Consider the following 20,224-nt stretch of genomic DNA (forward strand, 5'->3'; position numbering starts at 1 on the left):
ATTAAGAAAGAAGACATGTTTCGCCAGTTCCTTTGGTGATCGCAACACATCTCGCTACTATCCTTCCAGGGCTTTTCAGCTCTACCTAAATGGGCAATTTTTTGCTTCACTTTCTGCGTTTTTTTTGCTTCTTTTTGCTTCTTCTTTTTGTTGCTTCTTTTTGCTTCTTCTTTTTGCTTCTTCTTTTTGTTGCTTCTTTTTGCTTCTTCTTTTTGCTTCTTCTTTTTGCTGCTTCTTTTTGCTGCGTCTCTTTGCTGGTCTGTTGCTTCCTCTCTCAGTTTCCCTGATAGTGAATTCCCCCCTCTGCGAGCGTGTCCAGGAATTCAAAAAAAAAAAAATCACCTGACTGCGTTCACAACGATCACGGAGAATTAAAAGAAAAGAAAAAGAAACAATAATAATTACGCACACGAGCATATATTCTCCAGTACTTTTTCAAGCATGTAGATACGCACAAAATAAGAGCTCACATGTGGGCATATGTTTACATGAGTATACAAATGTGTAATATGTCTAAATGTAAATAATTAATATACGTTTTAAGACGAAAAAAAAAAAAAAAAAAAAAGGGAGAAATGCCTCTTTAAATCAACTGGGTGAGATCATTTTAAATTCTTACAAAAACTTCAATGTTAATTTCTCCACATTAAATGTGAATGCATTTTTTTTTTTTTTAAATATTATAAATTTATACAAAACCGTTCCATTTGTTTAAAAAAAAAAAAAAAAATTCCCGCAAAAAGACATAACTTTTTTGATGCACACAAGATTTTTTTTTTTTTTTTTTTTTTTTTTTTCTGTTCATTCTTTTTTCCCTTTCTTACAGACCATTTGATCCCTTATAAAATACCATTAACTTCATTTCACCGCAGTTGTGGCAATTACTAAATTTTGCCTTTTTTAAAAGAACTCACATTATAGGACAAACCTTTATAAGCTGTCTTTGCGTTTTGTCCCTCTATCATATATCGTGTGGCTAAGGCTACATTTAAAAGTGGGAAGAGCGCGAAGCTTCTAGGAATGGAAGAAGCATGATAAACAAACGCACTAGAAGCGATAAAAAAACTATTGTGTTGATCCCCTTGAGGGAAGTCGCAACAAATGGCGTATCATAAGTACGTTTACATTATTGTCTACGTGTATTTTTACCACATTCGTTCTCACTACTTGGCGAAACTGAATTGTTGTGTGTGAGGAGAACGAATGTGGATACCTCTAGAGGCAGGCCATCCTTGCAACGGGGATATGTTTTCCAAAGGGACAAACTCACGAAGAAACATAAAAAAACGATACATTACACTTTTCTTTCATGTTTGGACAACGCGCCAATCGCTATACTTCCCCCTTTGTCATTTTGTTTGTCCCTTTTTTCATGTCCGAAAACGAGGACAGTTTAAAATTCATGTCGTGAAAATGCCGTTCATCCAGAATTTACCAAAATGCAGTGTTGCAGAGTTTGTTACCTCTTGCGTAATCCTCTTTTTTTTTTTTTTTTTTTTTTTTTTTCATACAACCTTGCAAACTTTGAAGAAGTTATAAAAATGTTTTCCTTTATATTTGGGTTGTTATGAAGTATGCATTTTTTTCCTTTTTTAATTGAAAATGGAAATTCCATTTTAACATTTCCGCGTTTTGCAAATTAGTAGCTGTTCCTTAGTGAATGATTTTTTTTTTTTTTTTTTTTGTTGTTGTTGGAGCGATGCCCGTTTTATCGCTGCTTCCAATGGGGGAATTTAAGCTCCGCAGTACATTAACACCTCAAAAAAAGTGTCTACATAAAAATATTTCTAATTAGGAAATTTCTTTCATTGATTTCTTCCCCTTTTCATACAATATCATGGTGGAAAAAAACATTTCAGCCAAGTCAGCCAACTGTCAAATAGCGAGAGGTTAATTGTGCATTAGAGAATATCCTGGGTGGGGGAAATGCACCTCTTGTTCTTTCGCTTTTGCGCCTAGCACACCCTTTTTTTCCGCATGGCATACTTGGGCAAATTCAATTCGCTCCATCGCGCGAAAGGAAAAAAAATTGCCTAATTTAGTGTAATTAACTTGAAAGATAAAAAAAAAAAAAAAAAAAAAAAAAAACAGCTAAGCAGGTTATCATTATCGCGAAAATTGAGCAGTTATTTGTAACATTCGCGGTTGAGTTTGGTGTTTTTTTTTTTCTTTCTTTTCCTTTCCTTTCTTTTTTTTCCCCCCCTTTTTCCGGCGTTTATAACATTGAAGAGTCTCACTTTTGCATTTTTAGTGTGAAATCATTCTAGGTGAACTTGAGAAATAGGGCTACTCCACTTTGAGTGTATTTTTTCCTAATTCGCAAGGTTTGCCATTCCTCAAATGTTTATTTGTGTTTATGTAACTGGTTGGCAGAAACATACGGAACGTTACCCGGGGTGAAGAAAAAAGGCTGTTTTAAAAAATACACTTTACCTTTCATCGCGAATGCTTGTGCTCTAATATAGCTATAATAATGTGACGAGGGGGACCAAAAGAGCACGCACAGATTCACACGTATGTACACATGTTCCATTTCACACATAGGTGAGATTGCAGGCGTACGATACGTATAAAGACACAACATCGCTGGCAATCTTCTCCTAGTTAATTGAAAAAAGACTCAGCGTGTGAGCAGTGCGCCTTTTTAAGGATTTTGTCCTCCTCCATTTCATCCGCGCCTCCACCAGAAACATCCCCTAATTCAATTTACATTTGCCAACTTGTTATTTTTCCAAAATGGGGTTGATCAAAAGTATTTTTTACCCGAACATTATACCAAGGATCAAAAACGAAATCAAGGGTTACAACATCAATCAGAGTGTGAAGAAGGCACTTGGTAGGGCATAAAATGGGGCTCACTACAATGACCAACAAGCGCCATGCGGAGAGACATAGTGGAAGAGGGAATGAGAAAAAAAAAAAAAAAAAAAAAAAAAAAGGGGTATCTGTTTACGCACCTAGCTGTGCGTTCATGCAAAAACACCTCTGTGAATATTATTTTACCCACGCCTAAATCAACGTTCCCGTCTTTTCCACGTAGTGTCCGATACAGGTATCCTGACCATCCACTTCTGGGCTCCTACATTTAAATGGTCCATCTCCTTGGCCAACATTGTTGACATAAATAGGGACCCAAAGTTGCTTTCCCTGCCTCAGCAGTTTGGTAATTGCTAACCCTACTCCTACGTTAATCAATTTTGTACGATGTATGCGAATATCACATATATATATATATATATATATATATATATATATATATATATATATTTTAATTCCTTTTTACATCATTTTTATATACTCTCCCCTTTAACGCGCCATGCTTGTCCTTAGCCATATGTATGACCGGGTTGCTCTTCACAAGATTCGCCTACGTCATTAAGCCGCGAAATTATAATTTGTTGACCAGTAAGTTTATCAGAAATGGAAAAGGCTCCTCTGCCGGGGCGCCTGCTGGGAGGAGTTCCCACATGTCCGCAAAGGCGTTCATGTTCGTATGTTTATAAGCATGTTTATATATGCACACATATATTCACATTTATATGCACACTTATATTCACATTTATGTGCACACTTATATTCACATTTATGTGCACACTTATATGTATGCTTGCACGTATGCAACCCATGGCGAGCGCCCATTTTCCCTCCCCCTCCGCAGTAAACTTCATCATGAGCTTAACGGCGCTGTATCAGATTGCGCGCATCGCGAATTATAAGTATAATACGGAGTATAAAAATGGGGGCATTGGTGAGAAAAAGGAGGGTGCACAATGAAACGTAAAAAAGAGGATATGATAAAACGTAAAAAAAAAGGATATGATAAAACGTAAAAAAGAGGATATGATAAAACGTAAAAAAGGAGAAATGAAAAAACGTAAAAAAGGAGAAATGAAAAAACGTAAAAAAATTGAGAAAATAACAAGTAGCCAAGTAGCCGCACTAGATAAAAATGATAAACAAAATTAACAACACCCATGTCGTAGTCACATGTGGCGTTATTTTATTTTATTTTATTTTGCTTTGTTTTATTTTATTTATTTTTTTTTTCCATCCCCAAATACACAATCAAGCAACCACAATTTTAAAGCATAAACTGTTCCCACGGGGCAAAATAAGTATATATATTTTTGAATACAAAAAAATAATCACATAAAAAAAGAAAAAAAATTAAAACACCTTTTACAATTTTCGAATGTAAAAAGGCATACAAATGGGAAAAGGACGCATCCCACGAGAATGTTAACCGCAGCGGCGGAGAGGAAACAAATCCTGTCTCACACAGTTACAATAAATGAGAGTTTATTTTCCAACACTTCGTCATTTTGCACGAGCAGGATTTGCCCGAATAAATAGTGTTAAATATTTGCACACCATATTTACCCCCTCTTGGGAACGATTAATCATTGCTTTTGTGTGAATGTAAAAGATAGCAGGGAGTGGAGAGCTACAATGTGATTTCTTCTTTTTGCAGCTGAACTTTGTTTTCCTTGGCTTCACTCTGATTTGTGTTCACCATTGATTGTAAATTTTTTATCCTTTCTCGTATCTCCTTCAAATGTTGCTTGATTAATTTTTTTTTTTTTATAAACTTATTAATATAACTTAGCCTCAGTTTTTTCTCCTTCTTTGAATTAGGGAAAACAAAGGATGATATTTTACATTCCATTTTGATTCGTCTTCTTATTTTTCTTTTTCTTCTTTGTTCATGCTTCTCCTTCATTTTGTTTCTATTCGATATTATATATGACCGCACCTTGTCCTCTATTTCATTGTTCAGGTTAATTTCCAGGTTGAATTTTCTGACTGTTCTCTTCTTCACGCCAACCATCTTGTAGGGGAAATATTACAGTTGGAAGAGGAGCGGGGGAGTTGTTAATTGTTAAAAAGTGGAGGTGTTGGTAACATCTAACTTGTGTTCTTTCATACGAACGCTTGTATGTACATTTATGCCTCTAACGAATTGGTCACCCGATGGTGAAAATGAGAGTGTCTGTCTGCATGCCCCCAAGGGTTTTGAATGAATGCCCGGGTCTTATTCTTCTTCCACTAGGTACGTAACGACTGGCAAATATGTGCGATGAAAAAAATGATTTTCTACCCCTTTAACGTTTACAAATTTTGTAAAAAGAAAATGAAAAAAAGATGCATTTTGAGGAAAGAAGAGTCTTCCTACAAGCGCAGTTCAGTTATTTTAATTAATTTTGTTATATAATATCATGCCTTGTTAAAGCTTTATAAAAACGAGAAGGAAGAAAGAGGCATATAACTGTGGGGGGGGGAAATCGAAGGAAGCATATAAAAATATGCAGCTTGGGTATGGCACAATTTGGCCATAAAATTGACGAAAACTTGGATGAAAATTCTGATAAAAATTCTGGTAAAAATTTTTATGAAAAATTTGCAGTTCCCATGAGTATGATATGATGGAACGGTGGAAGAGGAAAATAAAGAAGATGAAAGAAAATGCCCGAGAAAGTAAATCAACGCATAAATAAACTGTACCCCCAATTGGTTAAAACTATACTTGACACTTTTATGTAGATATAAAATTATTGCATACTTTTATTTTATGAATATTCATACGTATCCATTTCAAATAATTGGAAAGGAAAAAAATTAACTAAAAAAAAAAAAGAAAGAAAAAAAACTTTATTCGAATGGCCCCCCACCAAAAAAAAAAAATAAAATAAAATAAATAAAAAAAAAAACATGCAATATTATCAGGGGTTGCAGAATAAGAGGAAGCAAGAAAAAAAAATTGCTTGCCAAAAAAATTGGAACAAAATAAGAATAGGTGGTTTTCGGAAAAATGTAGAAAAGTCATGTTCGGTGTATTCATTCGTAAATAAGAAAAAATAGGAATGATAAATGTTTGCATAAATTTTTTATATGTATATGCAAGTATGTACATATTTTACGCATAAATATAAATACGAGCGCTGCTAGAGCAGGGGCCTTGAAAAACACAACCCATTTTTAGGCAACCAAAAAAAAAAAAAGTGGCCACACCGCTCATGCTAGCCTTTTTCAATTAAATGTGACAAAAAAAAAAAAAAAAAAAAAAACTTCTTAACCACATTTGGACCAAACTGTGCAACAAATTTCTTCATTATGAATACTGAAAGAGGAGCAAAGATTTCAAATTGACATTGTAGAGAGCTGTCTTGTGGAGTTTTCCTTTTGGACGTGAAAATGAATGAAAAGGAAAAGGAGAGGCAGAAGGCCGACGAGAAAAAGTGTTAGTTTGTCTGCGACGTTTGTGTACATTTATGCACGTGCACCTCGGACGAAAAGCATGTGAAAAAAAAAGTTCACATTCTTGAATTTTTTTTTTTTTATTTAATTCTTTTTAAAAGTTGTAACGTTGCTCGTCCTCACAGATATGTGATGGTAATTACATATAAACCTTTTTTTTTTTTTTTTTCTCACCCGACATATATGGAATATACGCTTCCCCCCCCCTTTTAGTAATCGAGTTCGACGTGCAAAAGGCGCTGACAAAATTTGACATGAACAACTACAATGAAGATTTTGTGGTTACAAATAATATTCTGAAGTACCACATGAAGAGCATAGAAATTTATAACTACGAAAAAAATAAAATTTATGATAAGGATGAACTGAATTCATATAAAGATAAACTCATCCATAAGGACAACATCCACTATTATCCGTATGAGTTGTATTTTAACACATACAGGAATATCTACAAGGAGGATAAAGTGCTCCTGAGCTTGCCGAATCGGGTGAAGAAAGAGAAGGGGAAAGAAACGGAGGAGAAAGAAACAGAGGAGAAAGAAGCGGAGGAAAAAGAAACAGAGGCGAAAGACAAAGAAGACAACGCATCGAGTAAGGAAAACTATTCCATGTGGGAGAAGACGAGCAGGATGACACTCGTTGTCGAAGCGCAGCTGCGTTGTGAAAAATACGTACATGTGCATATACGTAATATGGTCCCGCGCAGATACGAGAGGGATCGCCCTTTTCATGTTTCACGCTTCATCCTTCATCCTTCATGTTTCTTTTTTTTCTTTTTTTTTTTTTTCCCCCCCCCACCCCACACAGACACATTGGAGGAGGAACAGGGACTAGAAGACGACTACAACTTTGATTATAACAAAAGTGAAGATGAGCTAGAAAATGAAGAAAATGATGAGAATGTCATATAATTAGGGGAATCCTAACGAGGAGGGAAATTCGCCTAACTGCTTCCCTTATTGGAGTTGCAAGTTTACCATCCTTAAGCGCTTCACAAAATTGCGTGCTTATCAGAATGGATATTATTTCTTCTAAATCTTCGTAGCTACTAAATAGGTAATTGCCTACCTCGTCTGAGGAAATAAAATTAACGTTGGCGTAGAGGTACTCGTTGGTGAATTCCCGTATCTTGGGGTACCTGCCATGGGGTGAAGGAAAATTTGTTAAGTGATAAACATTTCTTCGTGTATTGTACAAGCAGTGCATGGCGCTAGCGTAGTGTATGCCAGCGCCGCTATACTAACCTATGCAGGAGCATGTGTAGGACCAGGAAGAAGGCCAACCGCTTAACATTTAAGTGCAAAGTTGGACACATGAAAATATTAATTGTCAACTCCGAAATGGTTCGAACGAGAGCAAAGGTTCCGTATTTTTCGAAGGTGGAAAGGAAGAAGTTTAAAAAACAAAAGGCCGAAAAATTATTCATCAGGGAAAACTTCACAAAAAAATTAACACTTTTTAAAAATGTTTCCAGTTGTATTAAGTTGAAATTATTCAAGTAGTATAAAATTTTAATTAAGCAAATATTGACATATTCTAATAATTCAATTTTGTCTTGATATTCTTTTTTTATTTGTTTATTTGCCTGTCTCTTTTTTTTTTTTTTTTCTTTCCTCTCCTCTTTTAATATGCATTTCGTGCCCCCCTCACCGCCGCATTCTTCGTCAGTCAAAAAAATTACATTTCTGTCGAAGAATATGTTATAGTCATAAAATATTTTTTTTAAAAATTCAAGCTGGTCTTCTCTTTTTTCCAGTGAAATTATATCTCCTAAGTTCATGTTGTGCAGGGTAAGTGGGGGTTCCCGTGTGGCCTTCCCACTGTTGTTATTGATGGTTCCTTCGGAGGAATCTACTCTCGTATCACCATCTTTATACTTATCCATATCCATGTCGTGATTTTTATTGTTAAACGTGTAGTCACCAACCCCGTTGTGCCTCCTGCGTCCAGCTCTCCCCTCATTAAATGCACGCATGATCTCACCGACTTCTGCATAGTCGCAGCCCATATAAAACTTCTTGTAGTACCTAATGTACAGAAACAGAACGTCGTCCCGGATGTATCCAAAGGTGTATACATATTTGTACCGGACGAGGAAATCAAAAAATAAAAATTCAACAGATTTCTCCCTTCCCCTCTTCATCAAATTCGTGTACGCATAATTGCTATACTCGGTATGAGAGGTGTAATAACACAGGGTGTTAAAAAGACCGCTAATCAGATAGTAATTATATTTATTTAAGAAAAGGAGATAAAAAATGTGATTGTACAGATATGTTTCGCTATACTCCAAACACTTAATTACGCTGATATTTTTTTTCGTTTTATCTAGCAAGAAATGGACATCTTTTATTAAATTTTCCTCCTCGATGGATACCTTTTCTTCACTTTCGCTTAAGTTTATGTCGTCTACGAAGTCGTTGTTGATAAGAACATCGTCGAATTGGAGATTTCCTCTGGAGGAACTAGCACTTGGAGTGGCGCTTCCAATGGGGTTGCATCCGCTGGTGTCGCCTGAGTAGGCCTGCCCGCGCATGCTTCCCTTTCTTGTAGAAGAGAATTTGTTCTTGTGGAAAATAGAAAAGCTAGTATACTTCAAAGCGTAGTTGTACAAATAAATGAAATTATTAATTTTATTAAAAACAGTCTTGATGAGTTTGTACTTGTACGGGCGGTTCAGGAACATAGTGGTGATTTCTTCTTCATATGTGCAAGTGCAGGAATTGTTCATGCTACTCCCGGGGGGGTATCTTATCCTCTTTTCATTCGAACGATTGTCATAACTTACACTCGACGCTCCTCCTCCATGACCCTTCAAATATATCGGCTTGTAATAATCACACAAATGGAGAGTTATATTATCAAAGACGTTGTAAATATTTGTCGAGGATGTCCTCAAGTATTGATAAATATTACGTTTACTTTTTCTAACATTATCATCCATTTTCTTTTTAAGATAAAGTTCGTACGGAAAGTCATGACAATATTTGTTGAAAACGTTGGAGAATTCGAATGTCTCCATCTCTCCACAGGAATTGAAAGTGGCATAATTGTACAAGTAATTTAAAAGGAATAAACACATTTTATTTGTTCTGATATTTTTTTCACACAATAATTTTAGCATCAACTGGGTTAGTATATTTATATGTTTTCTTTTAACCTCAAAGAGAACGTACATAAGGACAACTTGGTACTCCCCATCCTCTGCGTGGGAGTTGGCCTCCCTTTTATGCATTTCCTTTTGGGGTTCCTCCTCATTGCTGCTTTGGTCTTCGCCACTGTCATCCGAGTCGAACCGCTCGTAGAAATAATTCGGGGTGGGTCCCTCCTCCGTGTGGTTCTCCCCCTTTGTTCCTACAGATGGGGTTACCTCATTGTTCACACCCGTTTGCTCCGGTTCCACGCCTACCTTAGCTCCTTCGTTAGATTCTTTTTGCCTCCCCCTGTTCTTACTCTGAACGATTTTTCCACTCCTCTTGAAAAAGTACAGCGGGTATGACGTTAATAGAAAGGCGGTTAGACCCAGACATATCTCCCTAACGAAGACGTGCGAATCCCCTATGTCACTTTCGTACACATATTCCTGTAAGTAGAGAATCAATATTTTTGCTACTTTATTAATGTCTAATGAAAACGGAAAAATATTCTTGTTTTGTTTTTTCCCTTCCTCTATAACCTCCTCCCAGTTTATGTTCTTCTTGACAAGTTTGATTTTTTCCTTCATGTAAAAAGAGGTGTTCCTTCCTTTTCCCCTTTTCTTCTGCTCTCCTATTTTATTTATTTCCACCTTTGATTCGTAGCAAGGTTTCAATTTTGTGGAATCCACTTGGCGATTATTTCCGATGGTTGAGTTGTCCCCGAAGGAGGACCACTTCTTCTCCGCACTTGTGGTTCCACCGTCGGGTTCCTCGCCAGAGTACTCATTTGTACAGGCGCCATTATGAACATTTTCATGCGCCCAAGATTCTCTATCCGACTCTTCACTGGGAATGTTTATACTGAGCCCCCTGCTTCCTTCAGAACCATTAAGGAGGATACTCTTTTCTGCATTTCCCCCCTTTTTGGATCTGACGAGACCCTTAAAGCTGGTAGTGCAATCCTGGTATACGAGCAAAAACTGGGAGATGTATCTTTTCCTCAATTTATCCACGACGTTAAACAAAGCGAGGAGGCAAAATATCTTCATGTTAAAATCGATGGGGTATAATTCAAAGTTGATTTTTTTAAAAAAGAATGCATCATTCTGGATAGGGTTGTTATTCTTTACACCCGGTTCGTCCACAATGGGAGGTGAAAAGCTCATCTGATCATCCTTCTTAAGGAGAGCATTTTTTACCCTATAATGAGAGGAACACTTCTTTAAGATATAGTAAAACAATTTAATCAAGTCAGAAGATACATCGGGAATAATCTCTTCGCTAACGAATAAAAGGAGAATGAAATATCCCTTCAAATGGAGGAAATTATCTTTCTCCTTTACAATTTTCAAAAGAACATTATTGTATAGGTAGTGGATGGCTTCGTTCCTTTTTAACAGATATATGGGCATGTAAAAGAATATTTTAGATGCTTCATATTGTATAATTTCATTGTAATGGAACAAATTATTTTGTAAAACATCGAGAAAAAATGAGTGTGTCTTCTCCTTCACCAGGAAGTAATCACATTGGCATATACTTTGTATCAGTAGACATATTGAATGTCTTAAAATTTCTCCCTTCTTAACTTTATATATTCTTTTTTTTTCATTAAAAAGGATAATTTTTTTTATTTCATTTTGTAAATTTTCATCAACACGCTCTTCCAACTTTAACAATATTTTTGAAATGCATGTGATGGAGCCATGTTTTATCCATACATTTTCTTCGTAGCTTTTTTTCACCAAAAAGGGAAGAACCACTTTTATGAAGTAATCTCCATTTTCGGTGGACAGATTAGCTAGCGATTCGGCTACCAGTAATCTTATGTTCACATTTTCGTGAAATAGCTTGAAAGAATATAAGTGGAAAATAACTGGATATTTGTACAAAACGAATCTACATACATCCTTTGTTTTTATGATGATGGATTTTTTCAAATTGATGAGTTCGCTGAAATTGCAGGTTGACAGAATGTCAATGTTTGCGTTGAAAATTTCCTTTCGAGATTCCTCCAGGAGTTTTCTGGTAGGCACATGGGTTGGGGCGTCTGGCAAATCGCCTTCCCCTGTAACCCTGTTTTCTTCCTTCACTACGCCTCCCATTTCCCCCTTCTGCAGCCCCTCATAGTACGCACTTACCGCATCGCAGCTAAAAAACAAACTCACAAAGTGTACCATATCGTTGAAGAATATCTCCCTGTTGTGAAGAGCATCCTCACCAGAGTCATCACCCAATGAGTTCCCATCGAATTGGTAAAAAAAGTTAAACTTTCCAATAAAAATTTGAAGTAGCGACATGGCAGATTTCCTCAAGTTTATGTTATCTTCAAATAAAGACAGAAGAGTCAACTTGGTGAATATCAAATGGAAGAAAAAAAAATGGATCCCCTTGTCATTCTGATCATAACGCATTTGAATAAACTTATTGTACTTGAAGAGACTATACAACAGAACAAATGTGCTGGCAAAAATTTTTTCATTATTGGTGTACAAGCTTTCTACAATTTTTCGAAGAAGGAAGTTAATAATTTCGGTGCAGAGACTTGTCTTTCCAAACAGGTAATGAAATAAGGTGTAATTAATGGTACACCAAATGTTGTAATCTTTGTATTTGGCTAACTCGTTAAATTTTTTTATAATTATATGAACATTTTCCATACTTAGATGGGATAATATATTTCCAAAACTTTTGGAGAGGCACCACCGAATGTATGTACTACTGTCGTTAAAATAATACATTAGGAGGTTCAATATTTGTAGGATATCCTTTTCGCATGTATATTTTTTCTGTGCATTTGTCGGAAGTACTTGTTCTTCTCTTTTGGGTTGTGGGCTCCACCTCGCATTGGTCTCCTTTTGATACATGGTGAACACCTCATTGATGTTTAAAAACAGAGGGAATTTTTCGAACAGGTCGGAGTGAACAGGCTCGCTAGGGCCCACATCACTCGGTGGCGTCTTCCCTGGGGGAACCGTTCCCCTCACCTCGTTGCAGGATGCTCCATTATTATTTGCCTCCTCATTTTTGGCAGTCTCCCCCCTTGGCAAGGATTTTTCTGCGTTTTTCTCCAAAAATAGCAAGGCGTAATAACCGAGGCAAAGAATCTTCAACGACTTGGACATTTGAGTAAAGTCCAAATGGATATGATTTTGAATAAAAAAAAAATTATAAAAATTGGCGTAATTTTTTAACAGCCTCTTTTCACCCCTTTTCAGCAACCTTTTATGAGTTAGTAAAATTCCACACAAAACTATATTGCTAAATTTAGCGCAACAATTGGTGGAAATAATATTTGCATTGGTCACTATAAGGAAGTCATCCTCAAGTTGTTTTTTTTTTTCAGACAGAGAGTTTATTTGCACCAATTTTATCATAAGTTCTTTGGAAAAAAGAATAAAATTGGTGAAGTAATTTTTTTCTTCATGTACATCGTCTCTCCTTAAAAACTGTGCATACAATATAGAACATGCTTCCTTCGCTTTGTCGTTCCTCCCCACGTAGTAGTAAAATATTTCTTCAATGTGGACTAGTATATTTCTACTCACAGACTGTAGCTTAAAGGGAATGTACATACAGAAGGACAGCCAAATCAGTAGGATGTACAAAATTACCCACGCATTATTGCCATCATCCATTGTATTAGACTTAATATTCGTGAATTGGTTAAAAACAAATTCCTCTTTCTTCAGTTTAAGCAACAAGTCAACTATGTTGCTTAAGCAGAATGAGTCACATGGAAATAAAGTTTTAATTTTTTTTTCCCCTCTCACGGATATGAGTGTGTTGTAGTATTTGTACACCTCCTCTATCACCGTGTACATCTTCAGGTGTGTTTCTTCCTCTTCGTTTGTGTCATCTAAAATTTTGCTACTCTCTTCCTTTTGTTCTCTTTTGGCCTGACTTCCATACCCCTTTTCTACTTCTCCGTTTGACTCAGTGTGCGTCTTTTCCTCATCGTTGGTATTCTGACACCCTTGCTTCAACCCCCCTTGGCTACCTTCCACATCAATTGAATTTCCTGCTTCTCCAGGAGCTACGCTCCTTATCTGGTGATGAACTCCATTTTCTTCCCCGAATTTTTTGCTAAAATGGTATAGAATCCTTGTCAACAGGGTGAAGGTTTTTTTTAAAAAATGTAGAAAGGGCTCCACCAGTAGAGTCAGGTGTGGGTCCAACACCGTTTTCGCTTCCCTATAGCTATTCAGGCAATTGTTTAAATAATTTAAATTTTCCAAAATGAGAGTGAAATTTTTTATAACTTCCTTATCGTCATCCTGGTCGAGGTACCGTCTTACCAATTCTACTTTCTCTTTGACGTTATCATACTCGCGAAAAAACGATATTTTGTTTTCCATCGTTTCGGTGTGTGCGCAAGGGAAGGGGGAGAAGGCATGACTAACGGGCTACTTCTCCCCTCGCCACGTGTTGTGTAGAACTTAATGGGACAAATCACGCGCGGTATAAACTATGATAGAAAAAAAAAAAAAAAACTTGTTGGAGGCACCCCTTCACAAGTATTCCAACGGCCACACAGGTTATCATTATTCGGGCGACTAACCCAATTTTTTCCTAAACGCCGTTCATGGGCAGTCTCTCCGACAAAAAAAAAAAAAAAAAAAAAAAAAAAAAGTCCAGATAATTAACATCATGCAGGCGCATATAGTGCTTGTGCAAACGCGCACATTCTTCGTACGATATTCAACGAAGAAAATAGAAAAGATATAAAAGAATATATCAGTATGGGAGTGCCCACGCCCCTCCAAAAAAAAAAAAAAAAAAAAAAAGAAAAAAAAAGAAAAAGCTGCGCTATATTTGGAACAGCTTTACCCACGCAGTTTTCTCACTCACTAACAGTTTGACGCAAAAAAATAATGTCAGACTCGGTGATACGTTATTTTCCGAACTTTGAGAAGAAGCCGGATATGCGCGAGAGCTTGTTCTCAAGGAGGAATAGAAAAGGTACTACATCCGGGAGTGCACAGTTCATTCGAGGCTTATGGATGGACACAGGTCTTTCCACAGCGAAAAATTAAGCAAAAATATATGCAGTAAAATGTAGGAGCAGATGTACTTCTTATATAGGGGCGCGTGTATATGTGTTTCCTTCCTTGAGGGATACTCAAAGAGGAGTCGATTTTTTTTTTTTTTTTTTTGTGAATTCTCTCAGACATGTGCATGTGTTTCTATCGGACTTACATTGAGTTTGCACACGCATGCCGCACATGTGCCTGTGGGATGTGTGCCCTGTAGGTGCCTTCGTATGTACATCTCACATGGCCCCTCGTTTACCTACTACATGTGTCCAACCCCTATGCATACTATATATGACATCCTCCCCGAGCAGTCAAAATAGCCTTCAAAAGTATCAGTGGAACGGCGGTTTTGAAAAAAAACAAAATACTTATCAACGGAAATGAAACCCTCGAATCTGTGCTGAGTTTCCTCAAGAAGGTGTTTAACAGAAATGAACACATCGTAAGGAACGCGCCATCAGCGAGCAGGCTAATAGCCCTACAGATGCTGATACGACCATGCCTCTATCCTTTCTAAAAATGGTGTGTACTTGTAAGTTTCCATTTAGTAAAAAAAACATTTTTATTTTCTCCCCCCCCCTTTTTGTTTTTATTGTAGTATCTATATATTAATAACACCATAAAGCCAAACCTCGATGATTTCCTTGCCGATCTTTTCGATGTAAAACATTTAAAAAAAAGAAAAATCGGAGTGGAGAAAAGACCACGTTTATACTATACATTCGTTTCTGTATATATATGTATTGCCAAATGTCACCCCACTATAATGATACATGTAAGCGTTCATTCCATTTCATCGAACAATTTCCCTCCCCTTTTTTTTTTTCTTCAGCTGTATCAAGTTTCGAACTGTCTAAACATCTCATATAGTTTTACTCCGGCGTATTAAGAGGTAAGGGGAAAAGTGAGCATACACAAGGGAGGTGAGCATGGAAAAGAGAGTGAAGAATGCCTGCTTCATCGTGTAGAGGAGACTACATAAGTGAGTTTCTTACATAGACATGTAGAAACACGTATTTATGTGTGCTCATATCCCTCCTGGTGGGCTATTTAAAAACAAACGGAATAGCTGCACAGAGAATGGAAGGGGAATTGGGGAGGAGGCTTGCACGGAGATTCTCCGTTGTATAGCCTTATGTCCCGTGGGCTATTCGATGGGGTTTCGTAAGAAGCGAACAAAGAAAATGCAACATTTCTCATTACGGTGATCTATGCCCTCTTCCCTTTTTTTTTTTTCTCCCTTTTGTGTATGTTATCCATTTTTATTTCTTTCTTTCCCTTGTTGTGTCTTCCTTTGCCTTGTTCATATTTTTACTTAAATTGTATTTCTTGGAAAAGCTGACGATTTCTCCATCGCTGCTTTCTCCACAGCTACTGCTTGCGCTGCTGTTGCTGTTATGAGGGTTTTTATGACTACGCTTATTGAGGGAAAGCATCTGGCTAGTTGCCCCCTCATTTGCGCCTTTTTCGCTTTTTACGCTTTTTACGCTTTTTACGCTTTTTACGCTTTTTATGCTTTTTACGCTTTTTTCGCTTTTTACGCCTTTTACATCTTTTACACCTTTTGCACTTTTGTCTACATTCGAAGGGTTGGCACTTTTTTTGCGCGTACCCATTTGTTTGCTCAATTTATAAACTTGGGAGTTAAATATGGTATCCTCAAGCTCCTTCCGCTGTTCCTCCAGTTGGCTTTCCATACTCCTTTCATCCATCTTATGATTATTTTTTTTTAAACTTTTAATGTTATCAATATATTTTTTTATTTTTTCTTCATTATTTTTTTGTTCCTTCTGTAAATTTTGGATTTTATCACTGAGGTGGGCTATTTTTGCATTCTGCTGTTGTATTTTTTTTTTACAATTTTCATTTTCTTCTATTTTGTCCCTTATGATTTTGTTCAATTTTTGCGTCTTCTCTTCCAGTATCGTAATTTTGTTGTCCTTGCAGTTTATATGTTCATTTATTTCGTCTTGTTTTTTTAAATTATTCGTTACGTCTTGTTTATTTTTTGCATTTTCGTTGCGAATAAGTGTGATTTGTCCTTGCAGTTGTTTTATGCTTCCTTGAAGAGCATTTATTTGTTTGTCTCTCTCATGTACCTCTTTCATTAAATTATTTTTTTCGCATTCCACTTGAGAGATGTGTGCACTTTTTCTTGTTCCTTCATGTTCTAGTTCGTTTATTTTATCCTCCAGTTCGCCCTTTTCCTTTTTCCGTTTGCTTATTTCCAGCACGAGACATTTTTCATTCTGCTTTAATTTGGCGATGTCCTTTTCCCTCTCGCTACATATGCACTGCAGTTCTTTGCATTTTTTCACAAAGTTGGCGATCTGGTGGGTGAGGAAGAAAAAGCGTATATCAGTGTATGCATGTCCACCATTTTACGCACCTGAGGAACTGTGCATATATCTGAATGCTTATGAGTATGTGTACATGCTTATGCATTTTGCCTGGCCCGGCGAATGCTCCCACCTGGGAGGAAAAGGACTCGTTCTCTTGTCGAAGGCTATCTATTATATCTTTATTTTGGAGCAAAACTAAATTCAGTTCCTTTATTTTATTAATTATGTTGTCCCCCTCCCCAGCAGTTCCATTTTTGCTCGTCTTCACAAAACAATTTCCGCTGCTGCTGTTGCCGACGCTGTTATTGCTGCAGCTGTTGCTATTGTTGCTGCTTCTTTTTGTGTGTACTTCCCCTTTTTCTTCTGCGATAGGGGAAATAAGCAGAATATACGTGGGTGGGGGAAGAACACATAAGGTAGTGTAAACTCTCTGCGCAGCCAACACGTCAACACGTTGGAATTATTTTATATATTTTTATTTTATTTTATTTTTTATTTTTTATTTTTTTTTTTTTCAGCCCTTAGCGCCACCGCTGCAGCGTTCTGCTTAACTTTTTGGAGGATACTCTGGATTTTCGGAGCCTTTTTTTTTATCTTTTAATTTATTCATTTAAATTGAGAAAAAAAAAAAAAAAAAAAAAAAAGTAATTGTTGTCCTATCGTGCCTGTACCCGAAAAATGAACTATCAGGAATGCCTCCACAAGTTTGTTAATGCGCATTCGGATAATTTTCGGCAGAGTTTTTACGCCGTCGTCGAGAGTTCACAGGTGAGGAATAAACAAGCGGGGGTTAAGGAAAAGTTTCGCCTACATAATTATGTGCATGCGAAAAAAGGGAGAAACCCACAAAATTTCACTTTACTCTCTAACGCTCCTCATTCAAAGACCTCCTTTTTTTTGTAACGTGTCTGCTTGACGCTGTCTTCTTGGGATATGCCCCATTTTGTGTGTGTGTGTGTGTTTTTTTTTTTTTTCTTCTTACAGATAGAATGTCTTGAATGTCCCATAGAAAAAACGAGCACGGATAATTTCCTAATCAAAATATACATTAACAATATTGTAAGTTAGAAAATATGGCATGGATTATTGCACATGTGTGGGGGGGATGCGTTCCGCCGTTCGGGGGAGTACACCTTATTTCGACTGTATACTTCTTGGTCCACAAGTATGGGAAGGAAGTTCACACCGAAATGAAAATAATTAGGGGATGTTCCTCCTAACGCACATTTTGATTCCTTTATTATGGCTGTATTGTTTTACGCATTAATTTATTTTTTTCTCCAACGTACAGATACACAACATCCGGACGTTTCTGCTGACTTGCTTAAGCGGATCAGTGGGGAATATTCTCCACAATACGGAGGTAGACAAGCAAGAATCTTGCTGCTACATTGCTCCTGACGACGAAGGGGCTAGCCGCGACGGAGAAAGGGGCTCAACCGAGGACACTGGCCAATCGGGCCAATTGGAGGAAGGTAATCGAAATGGCGAAATTAAGGTGAAGCAGTGCTCAAACAAACAAGAGGATTTTTTACGCAAGTGCAAGAAAGTTCACAACCTTCGGAAGAGTTTGGAAAATGCCCACGTAAGAACAGGGGATACTTTCGGCTTTAGGGACGACATTCTGCGGTACTACATATGACGGGTCGTTTTCGTTTGCAGTTCCGGTCCTCTCTATCCATGTGAAGGCTCCCCCAGGGAGGAATAAAAAAAAGAAAAAAAGAAAAAAATACACATACATTTTGCATTGTACATATTACTGCGCATGTGCGCACATCGGATCATACATGGAGAACCCCAGTTAATTCATCAAAGGAGCATCCACATGTTTAGCGATATGCCGAAGAGGCGCCTAGCCTGTTTTTTTCTTTTTAGTGGAAATGTACACATCCTCGAGGCGGTAATTCATATGCTGATTGTCTAACTGTTCATCCATCTTCCTCTCAAAATTGTAGTTAGACGTAATGTTAAAGTTCATCATGTTATTAACACAGTCGTAAAACTTTTCCACATTACGTACTATGTTGGCAATTTTATTGTTTAGTAATTCCCCGAAAGATCTTGAACTGTAGATCTTGCCATTCAAAATACAAAACATTTGAATGATTTTTTTGCACATAATATTTTTCACGTTATATTTATGTGTTAGGGAAATGTGAAAAATGGAATTTGTGTTGTAATAAATGTGTATGCTGACCAAATCTTCCGGCTCATTCTTTTTTAAAACAGCTAAATTATCGTAGGTGATATCAAATAAATATCCCTCTTCATCATCACTGATTATTTTCCCCACCCGTATTTTCTCATTTAAAGAGAGATGGCTTCTACTTGTGTAAAATGGAGAAGTGTAAAAATAATTCAATGCATTTTCTCTGTTATTCAATATATTCTTCGATAAATATAGGTTATCAACGTATTCGATTTTGTTTTCCTTTTTCACCACTGGTTCGTAGTACTCCTCCGAGACAGCCATAATTTCGGTTCTTCCGTTGGCCATTAAAAAAAAAGGAGGGGGCAACCAGACGATTAGCCAATAACCTGATTAGCAGGTTACTCTACCAACTCTTTGAGAAGCAGACACACGTGTATGCTCACACGTATATATATCTGTGCATGCACATCTGCACCACTTGACATATATTTGGTTGATCTTCCCCCCAGGGTTGGGTCCTTCACCTGTCCTAAATTTTCAATACCAATGTAGGCGTTGTTCCGCTATTGCGAAATTATATTCTTTTTCATATCCCATTTGGGGCGAGTGTACTTCTCCCTGTTAAAAAAAAAAAATCCCAATGGGACTTATCGCATGTGCTCCAAACATGTATACGCAAAACATAACCTTGCATTCATTAAAAAGAAAAATTGAATCGTCGAGGGGGTTACTCTCGCTTTCTCCTCCTAATTCTTAAGCGGAAATGATACACTTACATACACGCACCACTCCACAATTGGAGGAAGAAAACGGCGCTCACTCGGTATGGACAATTTTAGGAAAAGGTATCATCCGCGCTTCTTTAAAAGGAATCCCCAATTGTTTGAAAAAAGAAGAGAAGTATGTATTCCCCCCCCTTCAAATATAATTAGTTCTTCCCTTTTTTTTTTTTTTTTTTTTTTTTTTTTTTTTGTGCTTTCCCCTACATTTGTGATTTGCGCCGTTTTTCCCCCCACGACACAAGCCAAGTGGTATGAAGAGACTACACTATGATCGATCGAACAATGACAGTGTTGCGCACCAAAAAAATAAAATAAAATAAAAACGGAACAGATAAAAACCAGGATAGCGAAAATTAGAACAGTGTAATCCTGCCCAAGGAGCAATGCGAATCTTTTCTCACATGCCGCATTTAGTTGAAGTTGCCGGAAGGAACAATTTGCCATCCTTAAGTTATTATTCCCGAAAAAGGGAAAAATCTGTACCAACGGCAAACCAAAAACAAATAACGCCGATACC

The 20,224-nt window shown here is 37.0% G+C and overlaps 8 protein-coding genes across 8 annotated transcripts; 4 read left to right on the forward strand and 4 right to left on the reverse strand.

The window, feature by feature from the left end:
* Positions 1-2,736: 2,736 nt before the first annotated feature.
* On the forward strand, positions 2,737-3,774 carry PKNH_1210600 (mitochondrial pyruvate carrier protein 2, putative; the record flags this gene model as incomplete). The annotated part of the gene is made up of 4 exons (XM_002260123.1): positions 2,737-2,836; positions 3,041-3,163; positions 3,331-3,405; positions 3,659-3,774. 4 exons carry the CDS (start codon positions 2,737-2,739, stop codon positions 3,772-3,774), a joined length of 414 nt encoding a protein of 137 aa, XP_002260159.1.
* Positions 3,775-4,444: 670 nt separating this feature from the next.
* PKNH_1210700 (conserved Plasmodium protein, unknown function) lies at positions 4,445-4,828 on the reverse strand (the record flags this gene model as incomplete). The annotated part of the gene is made up of 1 exon (XM_002260124.1): positions 4,445-4,828. The coding sequence occupies one exon, from the start codon at positions 4,826-4,828 to the stop codon at positions 4,445-4,447; it is 384 nt and encodes a 127-aa protein (XP_002260160.1).
* Positions 4,829-6,192: 1,364 nt separating this feature from the next.
* Positions 6,193-7,169, forward strand: PKNH_1210800 (conserved Plasmodium protein, unknown function; the record flags this gene model as incomplete). Its single annotated transcript, XM_039113943.1, has 3 exons — positions 6,193-6,238; positions 6,469-6,849; positions 7,066-7,169. The coding sequence occupies 3 exons, from the start codon at positions 6,193-6,195 to the stop codon at positions 7,167-7,169; spliced, it is 531 nt and encodes a 176-aa protein (XP_038969799.1).
* On the reverse strand, positions 7,162-13,753 carry PKNH_1210900 (conserved Plasmodium protein, unknown function; the record flags this gene model as incomplete). Its single annotated transcript, XM_002260126.2, has 2 exons — positions 7,162-7,396; positions 7,503-13,753. The coding sequence occupies 2 exons, from the start codon at positions 13,751-13,753 to the stop codon at positions 7,162-7,164; spliced, it is 6,486 nt and encodes a 2,161-aa protein (XP_002260162.2).
* Positions 13,754-14,269: 516 nt separating this feature from the next.
* Positions 14,270-15,320, forward strand: PKNH_1211000 (autophagy-related protein 12, putative; the record flags this gene model as incomplete). The annotated part of the gene is made up of 4 exons (XM_039113946.1): positions 14,270-14,357; positions 14,743-14,873; positions 15,030-15,092; positions 15,264-15,320. 4 exons carry the CDS (start codon positions 14,270-14,272, stop codon positions 15,318-15,320), a joined length of 339 nt encoding a protein of 112 aa, XP_038969800.1.
* A 373-nt stretch (positions 15,321-15,693) lies between these two features.
* PKNH_1211100 (protein MGET, putative) lies at positions 15,694-17,383 on the reverse strand (the record flags this gene model as incomplete). The annotated part of the gene is made up of 3 exons (XM_039113949.1): positions 15,694-16,761; positions 16,904-17,136; positions 17,326-17,383. 3 exons carry the CDS (start codon positions 17,381-17,383, stop codon positions 15,694-15,696), a joined length of 1,359 nt encoding a protein of 452 aa, XP_038969801.1.
* Positions 17,384-17,451: 68 nt separating this feature from the next.
* On the forward strand, positions 17,452-18,415 carry PKNH_1211200 (conserved Plasmodium protein, unknown function; the record flags this gene model as incomplete). The annotated part of the gene is made up of 3 exons (XM_002260128.1): positions 17,452-17,541; positions 17,758-17,832; positions 18,065-18,415. 3 exons carry the CDS (start codon positions 17,452-17,454, stop codon positions 18,413-18,415), a joined length of 516 nt encoding a protein of 171 aa, XP_002260164.1.
* Positions 18,416-18,625: 210 nt separating this feature from the next.
* Positions 18,626-19,270, reverse strand: PKNH_1211300 (mediator of RNA polymerase II transcription subunit 6, putative; the record flags this gene model as incomplete). Its single annotated transcript, XM_002260129.1, has 1 exon — positions 18,626-19,270. The coding sequence occupies one exon, from the start codon at positions 19,268-19,270 to the stop codon at positions 18,626-18,628; it is 645 nt and encodes a 214-aa protein (XP_002260165.1).
* Positions 19,271-20,224: the final 954 nt, after the last annotated feature.

This window comes from Plasmodium knowlesi, assembly GCF_000006355.2.
Source record: "Plasmodium knowlesi strain H genome assembly, chromosome: 12".
Lineage (NCBI taxonomy): Eukaryota > Apicomplexa > Aconoidasida > Haemosporida > Plasmodiidae > Plasmodium > Plasmodium knowlesi.